The 22770-nt window shown below is 35.3% G+C and overlaps 1 protein-coding gene across 1 annotated transcript in view; it reads left to right on the forward strand.

Moving 5' to 3' along the window:
- Window positions 1-16890, forward strand: part of LOC136029990 (ATP-dependent RNA helicase DDX19A-like) — a 49013-nt gene extending 32123 nt beyond the window's left edge. The window contains exons 6-9 of the mRNA XM_065708576.1: window positions 1098-1335; window positions 6246-6408; window positions 11872-12063; window positions 16570-16890. Coding sequence (XP_065564648.1) covers window positions 1098-1335; window positions 6246-6408; window positions 11872-12063; window positions 16570-16634 — 658 coding nt within the window. The 3' untranslated portion in view covers window positions 16635-16890. The remainder of the gene's footprint in view (window positions 1-1097; window positions 1336-6245; window positions 6409-11871; window positions 12064-16569) is intronic.
- The last annotated feature ends 5880 nt before the right edge of the window (window positions 16891-22770 follow it).

Genomic DNA, 22770 nt, shown 5'->3' on the forward strand with positions numbered 1-22770 from the left:
GTTCTTGTATCCCTGGGGGTACGCGTTCCGCACTTTAGGAGACACTGCGCTAGGTATTTATTCTTTATATGTGATGTTTACGTGAATTATTTATATCCTCAAATAGCAAGTTCTGTCTTGCGATTCAATAAATTAAAGAAACTTTGTTGTCTATTGATTTTTAAATAATGAAAAAAATAATCCAAGGAAAATTAACGTTTGTAGCTTTTCCGAACCGTTTCTTTGTGAGATTTTGAAGTTGAGAAGTAACTCACTTTGGGTGGTCATGGTATAAGATTCGTAATTTCATTGTTGCAGCTAATTGAGTCGTTAAAAAGCATTTATAATTTCGGTCTTTTCTTCCTTTCTTGTGATCAGCAGTCCGTAGCTGGGATAGAGTAAGATATAAATTTTAAAACTTTTCTTTCAATATAAGTAACTAATATGGTTTGATTTTTGCCTCTCTATAAGAATTGAACTCGTGTACACTTACGACTAATTTGTCTGTCGATTTTTAATTTGTCTAAGATATTTAATTTGTCAATATTTATCTTTTAGACTTTTCCAAAAGACCTACTAAAGAAATCTTTACTGTTCATTGGTTTTTAATGAAAATTCTTCTTACTTAGACTTACTTGACTTAGATCCTGCTACGCCTGAGGGCGCATAGGGCAGCGGCGGTTGACCTCCAACTTGACCGATCTTGTGCCAAAGACCGAAGTTCATTCAAAGTAGTTCGAAGACTCGTTGTCTCTTTCTCCAGGGATCTACCAAGTCAATCTGTATAGACCCTTATAATAGCCATGGCTAATTGTAGAAAAAGCCAAGACATATAGTCGGAGTGAGTGAAAGGCAAATGTGGCGTAAACTCTTTTTAGGAATGTATATAAATCATGTCATTTCACTTGTTGATAGATAAGTTTATATATCTTCCATCCGTCCATACATCATTCCTAGGGTAGTTCGAGAAATAAAATCGAAGTTATTCTCAATATTTCATAGATTTCCTCCAGTCCATTGGAATTGAACCTGTGTGCGCTTACGATTGGTGTGTAATTAATTTGTTTTTTGATGATTAACCTGTTTAAGGTATTTAATTATCAGCATGTATCTTTCAGACTATTGCCAAAAACCTGCCAAATGATGTTGTTTTCAGCTACATATGAGAAAGATGTGATGCAATTTGCTGAGTGCATAATTCCAAATCCTTATATTATTAAATTGAAGAGAGAGGAGGAATCTGTGGAAAGCATTAAGCAATATTATGTTGATTGCCCTTCACAAGAAAGTAAATACAGAGCTATTGCTATGATTTATTCATCAGTTTCAGTGGGACAAGCAATTATTTTTTGTCATGTAAGTTGCATTTTTCTTGTTGATGATTTTCTCTTTTCCGGTGGCAAAACAAATTATTATTTAGTAACAAAATATTATTATTATTATTTATTCATTTATTTTTACACGCGGAACATAAACTCTTCGTGAGATGAAGCATTAGATTTAAGGAATGAATTTAAAAAAAGTAAAATTAGAACTTTTTTTGACATAGGATTAAGTAAAATCCACGTTTTGGCCAAGAATTTTTTTTTCAAAAATATTCTAGGAATAAAAGTCCCTAGAAAACAATTCTTTCTACAATATCGACAATATCGTGTTAAGTCTTTTTACTTCCTGTAAATATTCCATAAATAAAGGAAGAGGGAAAAGAGAGAAAATATATCGTAGAAGTTATCAACCACTAGAAATCAAATGTTAAGGCTAAGGGTTTACACTTGTAGCCCTGATTTGGATAAGAGGGAGGAGAAACCGAGTGGAAGTTTAAACCTGAAGAAGATGCAACCGTTTTATCCCCAAAATAAAAGCTTCAAAATTCTCCTTTCTTGAGAATTATTTATGTGCAAACATATGCAAGGCAATCAGATCCCCGCAGTCTTCCCGGCCCGTTGGGTATGCATAGAACATTGTGTTATTAAGATAGGGGTCTGAACAGGGGTTTCGTCCTTTAATCAATGTTCTATTAAAGTCAAACCTGTTTAGAACCTTATATTACAAACGCCTCCGAAGTAAGCATCAAACAGTTCGTGGTAACGAACTGTAGTAAGGAGCGACCCGGCTCAATAGTAACCAAAACTCTAAAAAAATGGAATTTTGATACCAATAGCTACATAAAAAAAATCGAATTTTAATGCTGATTTTAAATATATAAGTTTCATCAAGTTTAGTCTTACCCATCAAAAGCTACGAGCCTGAGAAAATTTGCGTTATTTCAGAAAATAGGGGGACGCACCCCTTAAAAGTCATAGAATCTTAACGAAAATCACACCATCAGATTCAGCGTATCAGAGAACCCTACTGTGGAAGTTTCAAGCTCCTATCTACAAAAATGTGGAATTTTGTATTTTCTGCCCAAAGGCAGATCACGGATGCGTGTTTATTTGTTTGTTTGTTTGTTTGTTTGTTTTTTTTTCCAGGGTTGATCGTATCGACCCAGTTGTCCTAGAATGTTGCGAGAGGGCTCATTCTAACGGAAATGAAAAGTTCTAGTGTCCTTTTTAAGTGACCAAAAAAATTAGAGGGCACCTAGGTCCCCTCCCACGCTAATTATTTTACCAAAGTCGACGGATCAAAATTCTGAGATAGCCATTTTATCCAGCGTAGTCAAAAAACCTTATTACTATGTCTTAGGGGACGACTTACTCCCCCTCAGTCCCCGTGGGAGGGGCTACAAGTTACAAACTTTGACCAGTGCTTACATATAGTAATGGTTATTGGGAAGTGTACAGGCGTTTTCAGGAGGATTTTTTGGTTGGGGGGAGGGGTTGAGAAGAGGGGGATATGCTGGGGGAGCTTTCCATCAAGGAATTTGTCATGGGGGAAGAAAATTTCCATGAAGGGAGCGCAAAATTTACTAGCATTATTTAAGAAACAAAAAAAAAAACAATGAAAAAATAAATATGAAAAAGTTTTTTCAGCTTGAAGTAAGGAGCAGCATTAAAACTTAAAACGAACAGAAATTATTACCCATATGAGGGGCTCACCTCCTCCTAATACCTCGCTCTTCACGCTAAAGTATTTTTAGTAATTTCAACTATTTATTCTACGGGTTTTGTGATTCAGGGGTCATTCTGAATGAATTGGGACAAAATTTAAGCTTTAGTGTAAAGAGCGAGGTACTGACGAGGGGGCGAACCCTCTCATATATGTAATAAAAACATGAGAATACAAAAGTTCTTTACGTAAGCTAATTTACAAGTTACGTATATCTTTTACTAATAAAAAGATTCGTAAAAAATTAAAAGTTCTAGTTGCCTTTTTAATTAACCAAAAAATCGGAGGGCAACTAGGCCTCCTCCCCTGCTCTTTTTTTTCTCAAAATCATTCGATCAAAATTATGAGAAAGCCATTTAGCCAAAAAAAATATATGCAAATTTCGTTTTAATTATTCCTCTGCGGAGAGCCAAAATCAAAACATGCATTGATTCAAAAACGTTCAGAAATTAAATAAAAAAAGAAGTTTTTTTTAACTGAAAGTAAGGAGCGACATTAAAACTTAAAAGGAACAGAAATTACTTCGTATATGAAAGGGGCTGCTTCCTCATCAACGCCCCGCTCTTTACGCTAAAGTTTTTTACTGTTTTAAAAAGAAGAGATGAGAGAAAGAGTCAAACTTTAGCATAAAAAGCGGGGCGTTGATGAGGAAGCAGCCCCTTTCATATACGAAGTAATTTCTGTTCCTTTTAAGTTTTAATGTCGCTCCTTACTTTCAGTTAAAAAACTTGTTTTGTTTATTTAATCACTAATTAATCTCCCAATGCAACTCATTTTTTTGGAAACATCTTGTTTTGTATGAGGAGGACCCAGAGGTAAATATCCCCAAGAACATCCAACGGTGGTTCAGACAAACTCTTACTTTACCCTATATATTCATGGCGGGGGGTATTTATGTACTCAAATATAGTAAAAGCCTCACTCATTTAATGATGAGAACTATTAATATGCAAATTGACGACTAAATAAAAAAAAAAGAAAAAAAGGGGCTCCTTTTGTAAATCAATTAGCATTCACATTGCTTGAAATGTTATTACAACTGTGGCTTGCGCTTGATCTAGGCATTGTTTTTCTTGTGGGAATTACTGATAAACTGTTGTGAATTCAGGATATCCTGCTCCGTTTTAGACAATTTGGGAATTCAGGATAACTTATCCGTTTTAGACAATTCGGGAATTTAGGATATCCTGCTCCATTTTAGACAATTCGGGAATTCAGGGTATCCTGCTCCGTTTTAGACAACTCGGGAATTCAGGATAACTGCTCTTTTTTAGACAACGAATCCCAAAGTGGTGAAATATACAGCGTATGAGGCAGAGCTAGAGCACTATATAGTTTAGAAAGTACACGCGTACTATAACTATACTTCAGTGCAGCAAGTTTGACATAGCTGATCCAGATGGCATCATTACGAAAGAGGAAGAAAAGTTTAATTTAATTTTTTAATTCTTACATGTAATCTAAACCAAAATGAAGCCATATCACTGGTATACTTATTAAAATTTTGTTTGTGATTAATCTTTAATTTTTCATTCTCAGCCTGTTGTATATATATATAAGGATACTGTTTCTTCTTTTCAAGAAGAAAAGAAACCCTAGCACATCGTTTCGTATCCTGTTTTTGCCTTCGTATACTTTGTGAAGATTAAATAGAACACTTTAGCCGATATGGCCTACGATGTCTAAAACAAAGATATATACTTAACTGATATATGCAATAGCCACTCTATAAAGAACTAAAGAGTAGCTATTGTGTGTACTAATATGTTTTTTCTTTTTATTTTCTTCTTTTTGTCTTTTTTCTTTGTGCATTTTTCTTCTTTTTTTCTCTCTTTATATTACTTCCTTTTATAAGTAATTATGGTTCAGATTCTTTTTTTATCAATGCTGAGGAAGCCATGTTGAACACAAGTGAAATATTCATTTTATTTTTCTTCTATTTTCTTTTCTTCTTTTGTTTTGTAGATTTAATAGATTAGTGTCCAAGAATTTGGTTTTTCTTGGTAAAGAAAAATAAGAAATATATTGAAGGGGATATTGTAATAACCCTCAGATGCAACGTCTTTCTTGCAGTGTTAAATGCAGCTGCTTCTATGACGAATTCCGCTCTGAGTTCAAATCATTTAAAATAAGCTTAGGTTAATCAGTCTCTTTTTCCAATATAATATATTAATACAGCATTAATGGCATCGAGTCCTAACAGCTGTATCTGTGGCCTGTCATTCAAATCAAACTTGTATTAATGTCACTGTTTTCAAACTTATTGTCAAACACCATTTGTTATTTTAGCCGAACAGCGGGATGAGTCCTCCAAGCTTCTTCTGGGGTCTGTCATTTGAATCAAGCATTGGTTTATCAGTCTCTTTTTTCGATTGGGCCTAGGAGTTTCTTCTGTGGTCTGTCATTTCAAATAAGTGTAGGAATAGTGTCTTTTTCAGACTTGTTGTCAAACTTTTTTTCAGACTTATTGACTTGTTTTTGAGACTCAGGCTTCTTTTCAGACTGATTGTCAAAACTTTTTGTTATTACCTCCGACCAGTGGCATTGGTTGTCCAAGCTTCTTCTATGGCCTGTCATTTAAATTAAACTTTCGTTAATCAGTTTTTTTCGATTGGGGCTTTGGAGTTTCTTTTCTGTTCGGTCATTTCAATTAAGCTTAGCATTAGCGCCTTTTTCAGACTTATTGTAAAAAATCATTTGCTATTACATCCTACCAGTGGCATCAGGTTGCCAAGCTTCTTCTGTGACCTGTCATTTAAGTTAAGCTTTGGGTAATCAGTCTCTTTTTTCGATTGGGGCCTAGGAGTTTCTTCTGTGGTCGGCCATTTCAAATAAGTGTAGGATTATTGTCTTTTTCAGACTTGTTGTCAAACTTGTTTTCAGACTTATTGACTTGTTTTTGAGACTCAGACTTGTTTTCAGACTGATTGTCAAAACCATTTTTTTTATTACATATCACCAGTTGCATTGGTTGTCCGAGCTTCTTCTGTGGATTGCCATTTAAATTAAGGTTTGGTTAATCAGTTTTTTTTTTTCGATTGGGGCCTAGGGGTTTTTTCTGGTCGGTCATTTCAAGTAAGATTAGGATTAGTTTCTTTCTCAGAGTTGTTGTCAAACAGCATTTGTTTTTACATCCCACCAGTGGCAGGGGTCATCCAAGCTACTTCTCTGGCTTTTCATTTAAGTTAAGCTTAGGTTAATCAGTCTCTCTTTTTCAGACAAGGAAAACAGCCTCGTGGCTCGCCGAGAAGTTGACTCGTGATGGTCACTCAGTTGGGCTGTTGACTGGTGAACTGGAGGTCGATCAAAGAATTGCTGTATTGGAAAGATTCAGGAAAGAGAAAGAGAAAGTTTTGATCACCACTAATGTCGTGGCAAGAGGTATTTGTGATTTGTTTAATTATTTGTTTTCTATTATTAATTTTTTCAAACGACAGTTTAAATAATGTTTAATGAATGGTTATTGAAAAGTAGGGCGATAGCGAAAGGTAGTTCGTCCTTGAACGGGATTAGAGGAGGTCGTAATATATAATTTGGGCTATATATTTGCACATTAGGGGGTGGGGTGGGGGTAAAGTGTTTGGACAGTGTGAAGTTAAAAAGCAATTCTTACCACATAGTATGCAGAATAATTGTACCTAAAACATTAGGCTTGAAGACCCGCTATACTTTACCCCCACCTCCCCCTAATGTGCAAATATATAGCCCAGATTTGTTTCTAAAGTATTATATTTTTATGCTTCCGTATATTTCATTACGATTGAGCGTCAGAAAAACATATTAGAAGAATATAAGGAAGTGGGTATGTCTTACAAGTACCATTGGAACTTTTCAGTTTCGCTTTGAATAAACGGGGTGCACGAGGGCGTACACAGCTGTGTTAGTTTTAGACGGCTTGGTGCTGCAGTTAGTTGTTAGTAGTAGTAGTCTTATTCACTCTGCGTTATTATGTGATAGTGTCCTCTTTAGCAAATCTTGTATGGATTTTGTTTTAGGCCTTCTAACATTTATTGGGTTATTGTTTTTACCTTCTCACTTTATTAGCTTGTTTTTTTATGGCACTTGGTATTAACCAAGTGACATATAGCAGTCGCCAATTCTGTCGGTCTGTCTGTCGGTCTGTCTGTCGGTCCCGGTTTTGCTACTTTAGGCACTTCCAGGTAAGCTAGGACGATGAAATTTGGCAAGCGTATCAGGGACCGGACCAGATTAAATTAGAAATAGTCGTTTTCCCGATTTGACCATCTGGGGGGGAGTGGGGGCCCGGTTAATTCGCAAAAAATAGAAAAAATGAAGTATTTTTAACTTATCAGCGGGTATTTGGATCTTAATGAAATTTGATGTTTGGAATGATATTGTGTCTTAGAGCTCTTATTTTTAATCCCGACCGGATCTGATGACATTGGGGGGAGTTGGAGGGGGAAAACCTAAAGTCCCGGTTTTGCTACTTTAGGCACTTCCAGGTAAGCTAGGACGATGAAATTTGGCAAGCGTATCAGGGGCCGGACCAGATTAAATTAGAAATAGTCTTTTTCCCGATTTGACCATCTGGGGGGGGGGAAAGGGGCCGGTTAATTCGGAAAAATAGAAAAAATGAAGTATTTTTAACTTATGAGCGGGTGATTGGATCTTAATGAAATTTGATGTTTGGAATGATATTGTGTCTCAGAGCTCTTATTTTAAATCCCGACTGGGTCTGATGACATTGGGGGGAGTTGGAGGGGGGAAACCTAAAATCTTGGAAAACACTTAGAGTAGAGGGATCGGGATGAAACTTGATGGGAAAAATAAGCGCAAGTCCCAGATACATGATTGACATAATCGGAACTTATTTGCTCTCTTTGGGGTAGTTGGGAGGGGGGGGAGTAAGTCTTAAAAATTAGAAAAATGAGGTATTTTCAACTTACGAACGGGTGATCGGATCTCAATGAAATTTGATGTTTAGAAGGATATCGTGTCTTAGAGCTCTTATTTTAAATCCCGACCGGATCTGGTGATGGGGGCGGGGAGTTGGGAGGGGGAAACCTAAAACTTGGAAAACACTTAGAGTGGAGGGATCGGGATGAAACATGGTGGGAAAAATAAACACAAGTCCTAGATAGATGATTGACATAAACGGAACGGATCCGCTCTCTTTTGGGTAGTTGGGGGGGGGGGGTTAATTCTGAAAAATTAGAAAAAATGGGGTATTTTTAACTTACGAATGGGTGATTGGATCTCCATGAAATTTGATTTTTAGAAGGATATCGTGGCTCAAAGCTCTTATTTTAAATCCTGACCGGATCTGGTGACATTGGGGGAAGTTTGGGGTGGGGAGACCTAAAATGATGGGAAACCCTTAGATTGGAAGGATTGGGATGAAACTTGGTTGGAAAAATAAGCAAAAGTCTTGCATACGTAATTTACATAATTGGAACGGATCCGCTCAATTGCGGGGGGGGGGGGGGGTAATTCTGAAAAATAAGAAAAATAACGTATTTTTAACTTACGAAGGAGTGATCGGATCTTCATGAAACTTCATATTTAGAAGGACCTCGTAACTCTGATATCTTATTTTAAATCTCAACCGGATCAAACGTAATTGGGGGGGGGCAGTTGGGGGGACCGGAAATCTTAGAAAATACTTAAAGCGGTGAGATCAGGATGAAACTGGATGGGAAGAATAGAAACCTGTCTAAGATACGTGACTGACATAACTGGACCGGATCTGCTCTCTTTGGTGGAATTGGGAGGGGGGAGGTAATTTTGAAAATTGAGGTATTTGTAACTTACGAAAGGGTGACCAGATCTTAATGAAATTTGATATTTAGAAGGATCTTGTGCTATAAAGTTTAACTTTAGGTTCTGACCTTCTCACAAGTGCCAAATGAGCTCTTGGCTCTTGGCTCTTCCGACCTCGTCCAAATGAGCTCTTGGCTCTTCCGACCTCGTACCATATGAGCTCTCGGCTCTTCCGACCTCGTCACAAGTGCCATATGAGCTCTTAGCTCTTGTTTTTGCTGTTTTTTTTTTATATCAAATATGTGGAAACGGCCTATTCGGGCTTTTGTCCGTCAATTTTTAATAAAATCGTATTTTCTTTTGTTTGCCCAAAGTAAATTATAAATGAGAAATTTAATACGTAATACATACAAAATTCTGTACACAATTTAATACGTTATATAATTGTATAATAAAGCTATACGTTTGGCTATTCTAATAATATTAGTATATTTGTATAGAAACCAAGAAGAGCTCTGACAAAACGTAAAAAAAAAGCTGAAAAAAAGCCGTCAGTACTTCATATCAAGGAAGTAAGTGCGTTAACGCAGTAATCATAAACCAGCTGAAAAAGGGTGTTAAAATAACAAATAAAACTTACCGATATTAGTGCCTCGGACAGCATTAGATAAAGAGTTCAATAAATAAAAAAAAAAATTATAAACCCTTGCTTGCTTACATAGATTCTGTTCTTAAAAAAGTACTTAAAGTTTGCAATATTGGGAGTTTTATCTAATGTTTGAGTTTTCCTAGTTGCGGATTTAATCGTCAATTTGACCTTCCTTTCATTTCGTGGCTCCTGCAATATATCTAGATGTCTTCTTTATCTATCTTTTGTCGGGATATAATACGTGTTATCAGGTAAAACTCATCTAACCATTTTGATGGCCAAGGATGGCCAAAAGGAAGTGCCATTGAAATAGGTGCTATTCAAGCGGTAGTGAAGAAAAGTAGCTATTTAACAAACTCGCTACTTGGTGAATTTGAAAACAGTGGTTCAATATTGGTCACAGAATTCCTCCTTTAGAGTTTCACTACAATCCTTCTTCGTCATTTTATTCTTATATTGTGTCAATTAAACAGGTTTATAGTATAGATTGTACGAAAAATATACAGATAACATTGTACGACATATTTTACATAATATACTATACAAATATTTTGGAGTCTCCTAACTATAGTGTAATTTGATCCTGCTTTCAGCCATGCTTAGATATAGAAGTTTTTTTTTGGTTGTATTCATAACGGAAGACAGTTGGTTTCTGCCGTATTTGGTAGCGTATCTAGTCGACACAAAGACTGATGGCGAATAGTTAGAATTGCTTGACGAACGCTTAGGATTGTTCATCCTGGTAAAGAGTTTTTTTTTCTTTCGTTTCTTATTTTTTGTCGTTTTTATTCTGTTAAAATGGTTTTCCGCTAAAAATAGTCTCGGATGTTTTTCCGTTGGAAACATTCTCCTATTCTAGTACGTCTAGCTTTTCGAGTATACATTTTTTTTCTATTCTTTTTTTTTCAAATTTGTTTTTACCTTTGTTTTTACCATTTGAAACAATTTCTGATGTAAATTCTCAAATATTCGCTTGGAAAAGATTTTATTTTTGCCGTATTTAACAGCATATCGATTACTCGAAAATCCTCGGTTTTTAAATGTTTTTAACGAAAAAATATTTTGGTAGAAGAAAATGACAAAAAAAAAAACGAAAAAGATCTCTAGCGCGATGAACTATCCCAAATATTCGTTAGACTATCGAAAGTATTCATCATTAAGTTTAGGGTTTCCCCTGTATATGTTTTTCCCAGTAGAGATTTCCAGTTATTTTTCACATTTTTTTGCCGCCTAGTTGAATTTTTTTTTAGTTTAGGCTTAGATTTTTTTTAAAAATAGTTTCGGATTCAAGTCCTCAAATATTCAAATTCGGTTTTTGGCATTTATAGCTACATAAATTTGCTTGTTTTTTGTTTTTTTCTAGGGGTTTTCCTTTTGTGGTTTTATTCGGCAAATAGCGTTCAGGATGTGAATTCTAAAACATTTCGTTTCTACTCGTTGCATTTCTATATACAAAAATTCATTTTCTTAGATTTGTTTTCAGTGTATTCCTGTTTTTAAAATTTCTTTCTTTTTTCATTAAAAAAAGTTTCAGGCTGGAATTCTCAATTATTCGTAATCTATTCGGCATGTAGTTTTCACTGTTTTTACTGGAATTTGTTTTTTCCTTTTTTCATCTCCTCACTGCAATTCTTTTATCTTTTTTCCATCTGCTTACTTTCATCTCCAAATCTTGGCGTGTAGTTTCCACTGTTTTTACTGAAATTTTGCGTTCTAACTGTTCAATATTTCTTCTAGCCATCATTGCTTTGGACCATCAAGGCCGTTTATAAAACAGATAGAAAATTATGATTGGAAAATAATGATTACGTCTAGAAATTTATGTTTAGCTAAACATTTATGTGGATTAAAAAAAAAGATAAATGTTGCGGCATTGGACTTTACAGTCCCTACCGGCGGTGCTAATCTCAGTTTCTTAGCCCTTCGGCCAGGAATTGCAATGCGGGGCTGTGGGCCAACCATCCTGTGCTTTCATACACCCTCCCTGTTTACCTTCCGCAGATTTCTCCAGGTACCCATTTAGAGCTGAGTCGACTCTGGCTAAGCTTCCAGATTTCTGCCACTGACCCCCGTCCCAAACTAAATAATTGGGTACACTAGGATTCGACCTCTCGCCCTCTCGGACAAAAAATCCTAAATTTTATCTGGATTGGACTTGAAAAAAAAATGTATTTAAAACTTAAACAAGCAAATTACTTAGAAAATGTTCCAGGTCATCCCCACACTCACCACAAAGATGGCAAGCACACCTACCTCCCGGGTCATCTTCATCATAAGAATCCCAGTGTCCTCTGCGCAGTCTAAACTAAACATATTTGTGAATTGGACCTAAGGGAACAAAAAAAATTGTATTTAAAATATAAACAGGCTTTACATATTTCAAAATGAAACTATGGTTCTCCTAAGGCAGGTTAAGTGGGTTTATTTCTTTCTGTCAGTGTATGTCTTGTTCATATACTACTAACCTCTTTTAGGAATTGATATTGAGCAAGTCACACTCGTCGTCAATTATGACCTACCTGTTGACATGGAGGGGAATGCTGATTGTGAAACATACCTGCATAGAATTGGTCGAACCGGAAGATTTGGGAAAAGTGGGCTAGCAATCAATATGGTCGATGGACCTAGGGCATTGAATGTTCTTAAACAAATAGAAAACCACTTTGGTAAGTTTAGAAGCATTGTCACTGTTTGTATAACCGCTTACGTTATAAACGTTTACGTATATAAACGTTTACGTTATTTTTTAGCCATTCAACGTATTATTGTTTACGTTACTGTTAGCGCGTCGAACGTTATTAAATAATTTAAAAACTATTTTGATAAATCCGAAAAGAAATATAATTACTGCTGTATGAATAGGCTAAAAACTACTTTGGTAAATCTGGAAAAAAATATAATTACGGCTGAAGTATGAGTACGGTATATACGGAATTTTTTCATAAGAGGAATAGAATGCAACGAATTCTAGAGACCGCCATATACGTTAGAAAAGAAAAGAAAGAAACTGCACAACAAAGGTATTACCGCTATAATAAGAAACGTACTCAGAAACTGACTTTGAAGCGGCCAAAATTTCAAATAACCTTGGGAACCACGGAAAAAATCACGAAAATTGTGGGATTTTTGAAGAAGGACGGGTATTAATATACCCGTTATTAATATACGGGTATTAATATACCCTTCCACAATACGGTATTAATATACTCTCCCACACTCTGTGTATGATTGCTTATAACTATCAACAGTAAAGTTTTTTCAAGGAAGTAGAAGCAAAACGGATTTATCTTCCTTCAAAACAACACACAAAATTCTGTGTAAATTCTAATTCGATAAATCAATAATAAAACTAGCAATCAAACGAGTTACAATTTGTGTAAGAAATGGAATATCTTAGTCTCTTTTAAGCATAGTGTTTAAATTATAAATTGCGGAATCATAAGTTCAGTAACACCTTATTAACAATGAAGGTTAAAATACAACTGACACACAATGGACCGTATGCAAGTCTAAAACAATAACATATTTGTTTTCGCTGTCTTCCTATGTAAAAAAAAAAGATTATTTTCTACACTAGAAACATCAGGGAATAAATTCGTTCTGTTGAGTTGTATGAAGGCTATTCTCGTGCAAATGAATGATAAATTTGGATTCAGGATGTAATCCTGACTATAGAAGTGAGTTTGAACTTTAATCCTGACTATAGAGGTGAGTTTAAACATTATTTACAAAGAGCAAATAATGAGCAAAAAGAATGCAAATCCGGTCCCTGGAGTGGAAAATTACAATGAAGAAAAAGAGTGCATTTCACACGAAAAGTGCGCAAGTCGGCAACCTTTTTTTTTAGAAAATGAGGTAATTTTGCAATTCTATCCCATAAAGTAGAAACTCATGGAAGATTCTAACTAGGCAGACAAAAACGTACAAAATCACTAGAAATCCTTGCAAGGGAAAAAATTATGTGAGGGGAACACTAAAATTAATGACGTGTACTCAGGATTGTTAAAAGTAGTTAGGACTTATCCGCATCATGCCCTGTATCAGGTAAGCATATGTGGGAAGGTAGTTTTCTTCCTCTTCTCCGAAATATTACCTTCCTGCGTATGTATATGCCTCATGGATTCAAGAATCAGTCTCTTAGTCAAGAATTGATCTTGGGTTTTAGTCAATTTCTATTAGTCTTTTAGGTTCCTTGGTGCTAGAAAAAAAAAGGAAATTTTGCAATACCTGGGCAAAATCTAATTTAGGACAAGTAGTTTTGATTTTTAAAAATAGATTTATTCGTATCTTATCGTATATCAGGCAAATACATTTGTGGAAGGTAGCCTTCTTCCCTCTTCCCTGAAATATCTCTTTCCTACGTACCTGCTTACCTCATATGGACTAAATTAAGAGAAGGAAGCTTTAGTACTTTTCCCTCATGGATATTCACCGTCATTTCATTCTTTCACCATGAGTACGACCATTTTATCGAAAGGATTACTCAGATTTGCCAAGCATATTTTTTCACTGCTATTATTTAATGTCTCTAGGAATGGGGATCCTTAGGGCCGATCTTTGGTTCAAAGACAACAAATATTGTCAGTTTTGACGGTGGGAAATTGTCGTAATTAAATTATTGTGATTAGGCAAGAGAGTAATGATAATTTATTATCGGAAACGAAAAATAAAATCAATCGATAGCACACCAAAATCGCCACTTGCGAAAGGTGTGCTACTAAAAAAAAAGAAAAATAACAGCAAATATATGCTAGAGGAAGAAACCATGGAGGGTGAAACCGTGTAGCAAAAAATGCTTGGAGGGTGAAACTGTGTACCAAAAAATACTGATACTATAAAACTACATAATAAACTCAAATAGTGGATAGTTTTTGACGTTCCTTTCGTTTGTTTTTTGCCAACAGCATCAATACGTATGGCTATTAAGAAAAAGTTAAATTAATAAAATTAGAAATAAGGTTAGATGTTACTTTGCGAATTGTTTCGCTCTTCAGTATTATAACTGAGAAATTGAAATATATGGAAATATGGCCTTAAAATATATATATTTTTTTTTGAGGTTGGTAGCATAAATTCAGCTCCACATGCATGTTAGGTGCTTAGATGACTCAACCCCCTTCTCTGTATTGCATCCTCAGGGGAACTGTGTTACAATGTAGTGTACTAAAAAGCCATGAAAAACTAGGAATTTTGCTAACTTTAAAAGTTAAGCTATTTTTTTCTTAAGTAAAGAAATACTTCATGCTAGCTTCTTTGAAGTGAGTATTTGTCTAATTTTTGCGATTTTAGATTACTTCTTTTGCTTGGCATATATCCGAGTTTGTTGTAAAATTTTCAGTTGCTGGTATTTTCCCTTAAGAATCGCTCCACGAGTTTCTGGGTGTGGATTCAGTGATGGTATGGGTGGTAAAATTGTACCAAATTCAGCACGTTTTCTCCCGACTTGTACATCTTTAAAACTTTTTCTTTAGGTCGAAAATTCGGTACAATTTTGTCAAACTGGTACAAATTCCGTACAATTGCAACTTGTCGCACGTTCAAGCCGTATTGTGGCTCCCAGAAGATGACGATATGTCTACTTCTTGAGGTTTCGCTCGAGGGTGGCAGGCTCTAAAATCTCCAGCCACTGACGATTCCAACGTGGCCGTATTTTCCGAACCCTCCAATTGGCTCCAGATTAGTTTGCTGTCGCGAGCCACGTTTTTTTTGCCTCCTGTTCTCTTCTTCCATGCCGGTAGTGGTAGATATTTAAGGTATCTTTTGCTTGTTTGGCTGTTGAGTCTGCGCATTGTGTGGCCAAGCCATCTCGATGTCCTCTGCTTAACAATATCAGAGACAAGTGGGCCATCCTGACATCTTCTCCTGACTTCGTCGTTTGAGACTCTATCTGAGAGGCGGATGCCCAGGATATAACGTAGCCATTTGCTACTGGCCTTCTGAAGCTTAAGAGATGAAAGCCCCTTTGTCACTTCCTTTGTGTGCCAGAAAATCAACTTTCAACAGATTATATCAGTGGGGGGAGATGTTGTAAAAAGAGGTCGACCAAGACATGCCCTTTGACGGCAATACGACTTTGACTTGTAAAATCGGGAGCCATCTCTTTAGCGACAGTAGGAGGGTGTTACGACTGCAACTGAGCTCTGAGGTGTCTGGCGGGACTTTATAGACATCCTTTTTCCTGTTCATGGCTTTTGAGGGTCTAAAGGTTGTTCTTAGCACATTTGTAAAAGAGTGTATGACCAAAATTTAAGATTTTATGCACCTCCAGATAAAATTGTTCGTGCTTACAGTCAGAATGCCTATTTAATTTTATAATTAACCTAAGGAATGTATCAGGTAATGTTAGATTGCGTTGGTTGCTATGTTTTTCTTCTTTTCTTTTTTTTTCAAAAAATGGTGATTCCTCTCTAATGAGTTTCTTCTCTTGGCGCTTTCTAGAGATGCCTCAAAGTTTTTTCCACCAGTGGCAGAATAAAAGTATAAAATCTTGTGATGGCTTAGTCTACGATATTGACCTGTTGCTACTAAAGTCTTTACTGAGACAAAATTTGTTGAGTCTTATCTGGTTAGAAATACACGCACCGTTCGCATAATATCTTGTATAATATTTGAATGTTCAAATTTGATTTTAGTCTTGACCGGACAAATGTACTCACAGAAAAAGGCGAATGAGGCTTAAAGGCCATAATAAGCGATTATGGGCTTCTGTTCAAATATTATCTATTTATATTAAACCATATACTAATCCAAAAAATGAGTAGCTTTATTTGATATATACCTAGCCAAATATTGAATTTTTAAAATAAACTTGATAATGTTGATTGAATGTAGATTTCCTAAATTTTAATATTATTAAAATTTAACATTTAATTTAATATAAAATTCCATATAATATAAATTTAATATAAATTAATATAGTTTTAATATAAATTAAAATTATATTAAATTTAATATAAATTTAATACAAATTTAATAAAATTTGATATAATTTTAATTTAATATAAATTTTAAGATATTCAAAAATTTTATTTTAGATTAATTTATTTTATTTTATCTTATTTTATTATACTTATTTATCTTATTTATTATATTATCTTATTTATTATATATTTTATTTTATTTTATTCAATTTTATTTCAAACATTTAATATAAATTTTAATCATTTTTTCAGGCCGGAAGATCTCAAAGCTGGACACAGATAATTTGGAAGAAGTTGAAAGGCTTACCGAAGAGTAACCCAGCAAATATTTAATTGAACGAATTTGGTTTTGTAGAATACCAGGACTCACTTCTTGTTGTTCTACTGTCTTAACAAGTGTTAGGCATATGGCGATTTCCTATGTTTTTTTCTTCTGTTATTCACTTTAATTTACTTAATTGAAGAGGAGTCTACGCTAGCACTTAAATAAATTTGTTAGTTTTTTTTGTATTTACAAACTGACTGAAAGATAAAAATCCTGTTTTTAATAAAATCAATATATTTAGCCGTTTACTATAGACTTTCCATCTTTAATATAGGGATGTGAACTGTAGATAATTCAATTACGTTATTAAAACCGTTATTATGTTAAACGTAATACGTTATTACGTTAATGTAATTACGTTAAAGCCGTGGATAATTTAATTTAAGTGCCACAAATTTATAAGTCAGTTCCACAAACTTTTTCTCAACGAAGTTTTGAACAGTTTCATCGGATTAAGAATTGGTCTTTCAAGAAAATGAATTCTGAGTAGCTGCAGGCTCTAGAAAAGACTTTATGAAACAGTACAGACTCTCTTCTAGAGCGCACAGGCTCTAGGAAAGCCATGCATAACTTTGAGCTCCACTGAGATAGACCAAAGTGTATATTACATAATATTCATAATATTGAATATTGATTTTTTTTTTGTTTTAAGCGCGGGCAGTCTTCTAGAGCCTATAGGCTCAAGGGAAGCTGTGGCTAAGTGTGAGCTTCACTCAAATACACCAAAGTGTACATTTACATAATATTGCAAGAACAATATTTTGGGGATAACTAGAGTCGTATTTCTTCAAAAATTATCTCCTATTCTTACATATTCAGAAACTGAAGCAAAAATATACTGATTTTCTGAAGCTAATAATTATGTTGAGGGCGATAAGCCTCTAAATTGTTTCTTATTTGTATATAGATTGAATAACTGTAAGTTTATTTTTCACAATCTGGTATCCCAATCGATAGAAAATCTTAAATCAAAGTAAAATATTAAATTTTCCTGAATAAAATAGTTTTCTTGGGACTATTTTAGAGTCTGACAAATATTTAGTCGGTATTTGCAAGGATTTTATTTACTAGATTGTCAAAGCGACTAAAATATCTGTTCTTTTAAGGAAAATATTGCTACATTAGCGTATGCTCAAAGCTAATGACGCTCTAGACCTCGGAGGGGGGGGGGGGTTAAAGGAACGGTTATTCCACTCTTTTTTTTACTCTGTCTCATCCTTCTAAGTTTGCTTCAGTTGTAAAATCTAGATATATCTTCCTTAATCAAGTCTAACTATGAGTTCGTAATAATCTCTTTTGGTTTTAAGCTGTGCGTTATTGTTCATTTGAATTCCTGTTCGTTTTTATCTGGGAAACTGGCTCCTAAGACAATTTGAACTTTATTGGGAATATCAATGGGAGAATGAGTTTCTTCTCTTTTTAAAGTCAGCATTTATTGGAACAATTTCTACCATTTCCAGCTAAGCAATCATTGTACATGTTTCCAGCAATGGTCGATTTCTGTGAAATCAATTCAAATATTTGATGGTTAACTACTAATTTATATAATATCTATATTAATAGCGATCGCAAATAAACACGCAGAAATTGATAACCGATAAAAGGTGTAATAAATTGAATGGAGAGATACCTTCTTGGTATAAAATTCAATGTTTTTCAGTAGGAAACTGATAAATGTTACGGAAAATAAAGTGTCACAATGAGTATTATTTCTTTATCTTGTTTCTGATTTCTAAAAGGACGTTGGTGTTTTAGCTGACACCTGGCCCCAGAGTTATCTTCTTTCAGGATTTATCAACTTTTCGAAAATAGTTGGGTTATCAAACAATTTTTCATTGTGTTCATTCTTATGTTCCATTGCAACCACTAGTTTTGAAAACCTGTGAGAAAATTACTAAAAAATCTGTGAGATTCGTCAAAACCTGGGACCACTTTTAGACTATATTCGAAACCTCCTTCTAGAGTTCACTTTTAGCCCTGTCTTCTTTAAAGTTTAGACCAATGATCATCAGTCATTCACTAACTGTTAGTAAGGAGGACTCAGCCCATTAGCAACCGAAACTGAAAAAAACAAACATAATTTCGATAACAATAGATACATAAAAAAAACTGGCTATTTGTGCTGATTTCAAATATATATAAGTTATTAAGTTTGAAGGTACCTATTGAAAGCTACGAGGCCGAAAATATTTATCCGATTTTTGAAAAAGGGGGTAAAGACGCCTTAAAAAGTCAAGGAATCTCAATGAATATCAAACCATTAGATTTAGCATATCAGGCGACCCTACTGTGGATTTTTTAAGCTTCCATATTCAAAAGTGTGTTTTTTTTCTACTTTTTGCTAGAAGAAAGATCATTGATCCGTGTTTATTTGTTTGTTTGTTGTTGTTTTTTTCCCAGAGATGGTTGTATCGAACCAGTGGTCTTAGATGGTTGGAAGAGGGCCCATTCGAAGGGAAATAGTCTCTTTAAGGGACCAAAAATAATGGAGGGCAACTAGCTACCTCCAACTCCCCTTTTCCCATAAGTCGTCCAATCAAAAATTTGTTTTTTTCAGCGTTGTTCAAACATGCAATATCCATACGTCTTGGGATAACATGATCCCCCCCCCCTTACAGTCACGGGGAAAGGGCAGTAAGCTTTGAAATTTGCCCGTTTTTCACATTTAGTAGTTGTTATTGGAAGTATGCTGACATGTTTCAGGAAAGATTTATCTATGGGGTGACTGAGGTTACGTTCCAAGAGGTAAGTTTTTTTGTAGGGAGGTGAAATTTCCAAGGGATATTTTCCACGGGAAGATTCTCCAGAGTTCCAATATGAAATTAAACGTGGAATATTTTTCTGAAAATATTGAGATGTTCTGGAGAAGTTTTCAGTGGGGCTGTAATTGTCTGGGGAATTTTTTGCCTGGAGGGGGGAGGGGGAATTTTTCGCGGGAGAAATTCCTACGAGCGAATTTTCCGCGGGAGAAACAATGGGAGGGATTTTGAAGAAAAATTATCCAAGAAGGGGGTTATTTCAGGCATGGTTATAACATTGATTTAAAAATAAATAAAAACAAGTCTTTTTTAAAATTAAAATATGCTAAGGAGAATTTTTCAGGCGTAATTGTCTGCAAGACCTTTTCTGGATGAGAGGGAATTTTCGGCGAGAATGGGAGGGAGGGAGGGGTCTATGGAGGGAAGGTTTATTTCCCTGCGTTATTCGGAAAATGATCAGAAATTAAATAAAAAAACTTAAAGTTTTTCTTCTGAAAGTAAAGAGCACATTTAAGCTTAAACGAACAGAAATCGTTCCGTATGTGAGGGGGGCTGCTTCCTTTACGCTAAGTTTGGAGTTTTTGTCTCAGTTCTTTAAGAACAAGCTCTGAAACACAAGGTCCGTTTAACTAGATTAAGAATTTTTTCTTAAAGTGCTAAAACAATTTAGAGCGAAGAGCAAGGTATTGAGGAGGGCAGGCCCCTCTTATGCGGAATAGTTTCTGTTCGTTTTAAGTTTTAATGTTGCTTTTTACTTCCAGTTCACATTTTTTTTTTTTTATTAATGCATACTAACATATTGTATGAAAACATACAAAACCTGTAGAGGAAACATGAAGCACCATGGATTGGAACATGAAACTTGATTGCTTAAATTGGTTAGGAGGAAAAACTGGGAATTCAAACTTTAGTTGTAGGAACCTCCGATAAAAATGATATTGTTTAAGCGATAAAGGATACCGTAATCCTATACCTGTTTGGTACGATATAAACATGTGAGATTTTAGCCAATTCCTAAGGTACCTTCCACTGACGATGAGGGTGACCACTGACGATGAGGATGACCACTGACGATGAGGGTGACCACTGACGATGAGGTTGACCACTGACGATGAAGGTGACCACTGACGTTGAGGGTCTTTTTAATAGACAGCAAGCTACATTTAAATAATAAAATGACTATTTTTAGAAAAATAGTCATGAATAATCCGTTCATTTTAATGTTCTGATTGTATGCTCAGATTGTATCGAATTCATAGTCCTAGAGCGAAGAGTATTGACTCATTCAAACGGAAATTAAAGGTTTTGGCGCTCTATTTAATTAATCGGTCGCATCGATTCACAAAAATTGATGGATGGGCAAATGACCTGAAAATCTAAGGGGAAGGAGAGATTTGATGTGTTTTACACCTTTAATTAAGATACCAAGAAAAAATCCTTTCGATGAACTAACCCCAAAGAGCCACTTTTCAAATATAAGGGAGAGGCAACTAAATATACGGTGAGTATGCTTTTGCCTCCCCCAGAGCCGTTCCCGGGTTTGATGATGCCCAGGAAAAAACTAATCTCAGTACTCCCTTCCTGACTCAAATGTAAGTAACAAAAGCCAAATCAAAGTGAAAATTTGGATGCAAGTGGGCAACTCCCCAGCCGTGGCACCCCCAGAACACGGCGCCTGAGCCAACCCACCCTCTCATCCCCTGTAGAAGCGAATCTGGCCTCCCCCATCCTGTCTCTTCTGTTAAATATAGAAAAATACTTAGAGGACAAGCGCAAGTAGTTTACCTCTAGTTTTTCTTACTTCCTGGGAGTTGTTTTAAGTCTGTAATATTGCTGCTGTGGAGTGATAGCTACCCTGTTTCGGCTGATATATTTTTTCTCTGTTATAAAAAGTATAATATTCATATGCTTACCGACATAAAAACGGAAACATGGAAAAGGGCCATAAATCATCACTTAGGAATTTACAAGGGAAGGGTGGCACTTGGAAACACAGAATTATTTTTGCCAGGATTTAAATGGGATTATTTAAAATTTTTCATTTTTATGCATTTAAAATATTTTCTTGCTCTCTTGGATGGAATAGAATATATTCAGGTTAATATAACAGGAGGCCTAGAAAAAGCCGTACTGGTCGAGTGGACTGGTGCGCTGGATTCAGGATCCTTTGTCTGAGAGGGCAAGGGTTCGAATCCTAGTGTACCCAATTGTTTAGTTTGGGACGGGGCTCTGTAAGCTTAGCCAGAGTCGACCCAGCTCTAAATGTGTACCTGGAGAAATCTGTGGAAAGTAAACAGGAAGGATGTGCGAAAGCGCAGGATGGTTGGCCCCCAACCCCCCATTGCACTTCCGGGCTGAAGGGCCAAGAAACGGAGATCAGCACCACCGGTAGGGACTGTAAAGTCTAATGCTGTATTCTTTACCTTAGAGGAGTTGGGGCTAAGGATGAAGGAATAAATTCCCATTTTAGTTCATTCTTGTGACTCTTTTTGGATTAAGTTTATGACTAGTGGGCCTAGAGGTTGGGAGAGGAAATAATGGTGTCCCTGATATTTAAGGGAGCCTTGGATAAAACGATTCTTAGCAATAAATTGGGTAAGCTTACATAATAAAGCTCATATATGAGACTTGTAATAAATACTGTAACAGTAGTCTTTTACTGGTAATTATATGAATTAAGTTTAACTCAAATCTTAAAAACTCAAGCAATTGTAGTTTTCAGTAATGTACAAGTTTGAAAGAATTCCCCAAATGCTAGAATTATCACGAGTCGGCTTATTTAAGCTAATTTTTAAAATATCTCGCAGAAACTGCGAAGTAGCAATTTTCATTCTTTCAAAATTTCAACGTCGCTCTTTGTTTATATTTTTTTTTTAATCAGTATTAGCTGGGATTAATCAAATAACTGTTTCTCCCAATGAAACAAATTTAGAAAGGGGGTGGTGGCTAATGACCCCCCTAGGACTCAAAAATAGTCTTTTTCAATGAAAACACTCCCTTTTATGTGTTTTTATTTGAAAAACAAAATAAAATTGATAGTAGCGTAGAGGAGACAAAAGGAAAACGAAATGACATACTAAATTCTTCATGGGGTATATTTGACCCCGAAATCCCTGCTTCTCGAAGTTTGTATTTAGAGGCTGTTCGTTAGGATGTAAGCCTAAAACCAGACAACAAAAACCTCCAATTTTAGTAGTATTAGTAGTATTAATGTATTATCCAAAAGAAATAACAGAGACAAATCAATCGATAGCACACCTAAAGCGTCGCTTGCGAGGGTGTGCTACTAACGAAAAATAGAAGAGAAAAAAATAATAAAAGCAAAGAACAAAAACAAAATAACAAGCTAACCTATAATAAGAAAAAGGA

The sequence above is a fragment of the Artemia franciscana genome, chromosome 8 (assembly GCF_032884065.1).
Source record: "Artemia franciscana chromosome 8, ASM3288406v1, whole genome shotgun sequence".
Taxonomy (NCBI): domain Eukaryota; kingdom Metazoa; phylum Arthropoda; class Branchiopoda; order Anostraca; family Artemiidae; genus Artemia; species Artemia franciscana.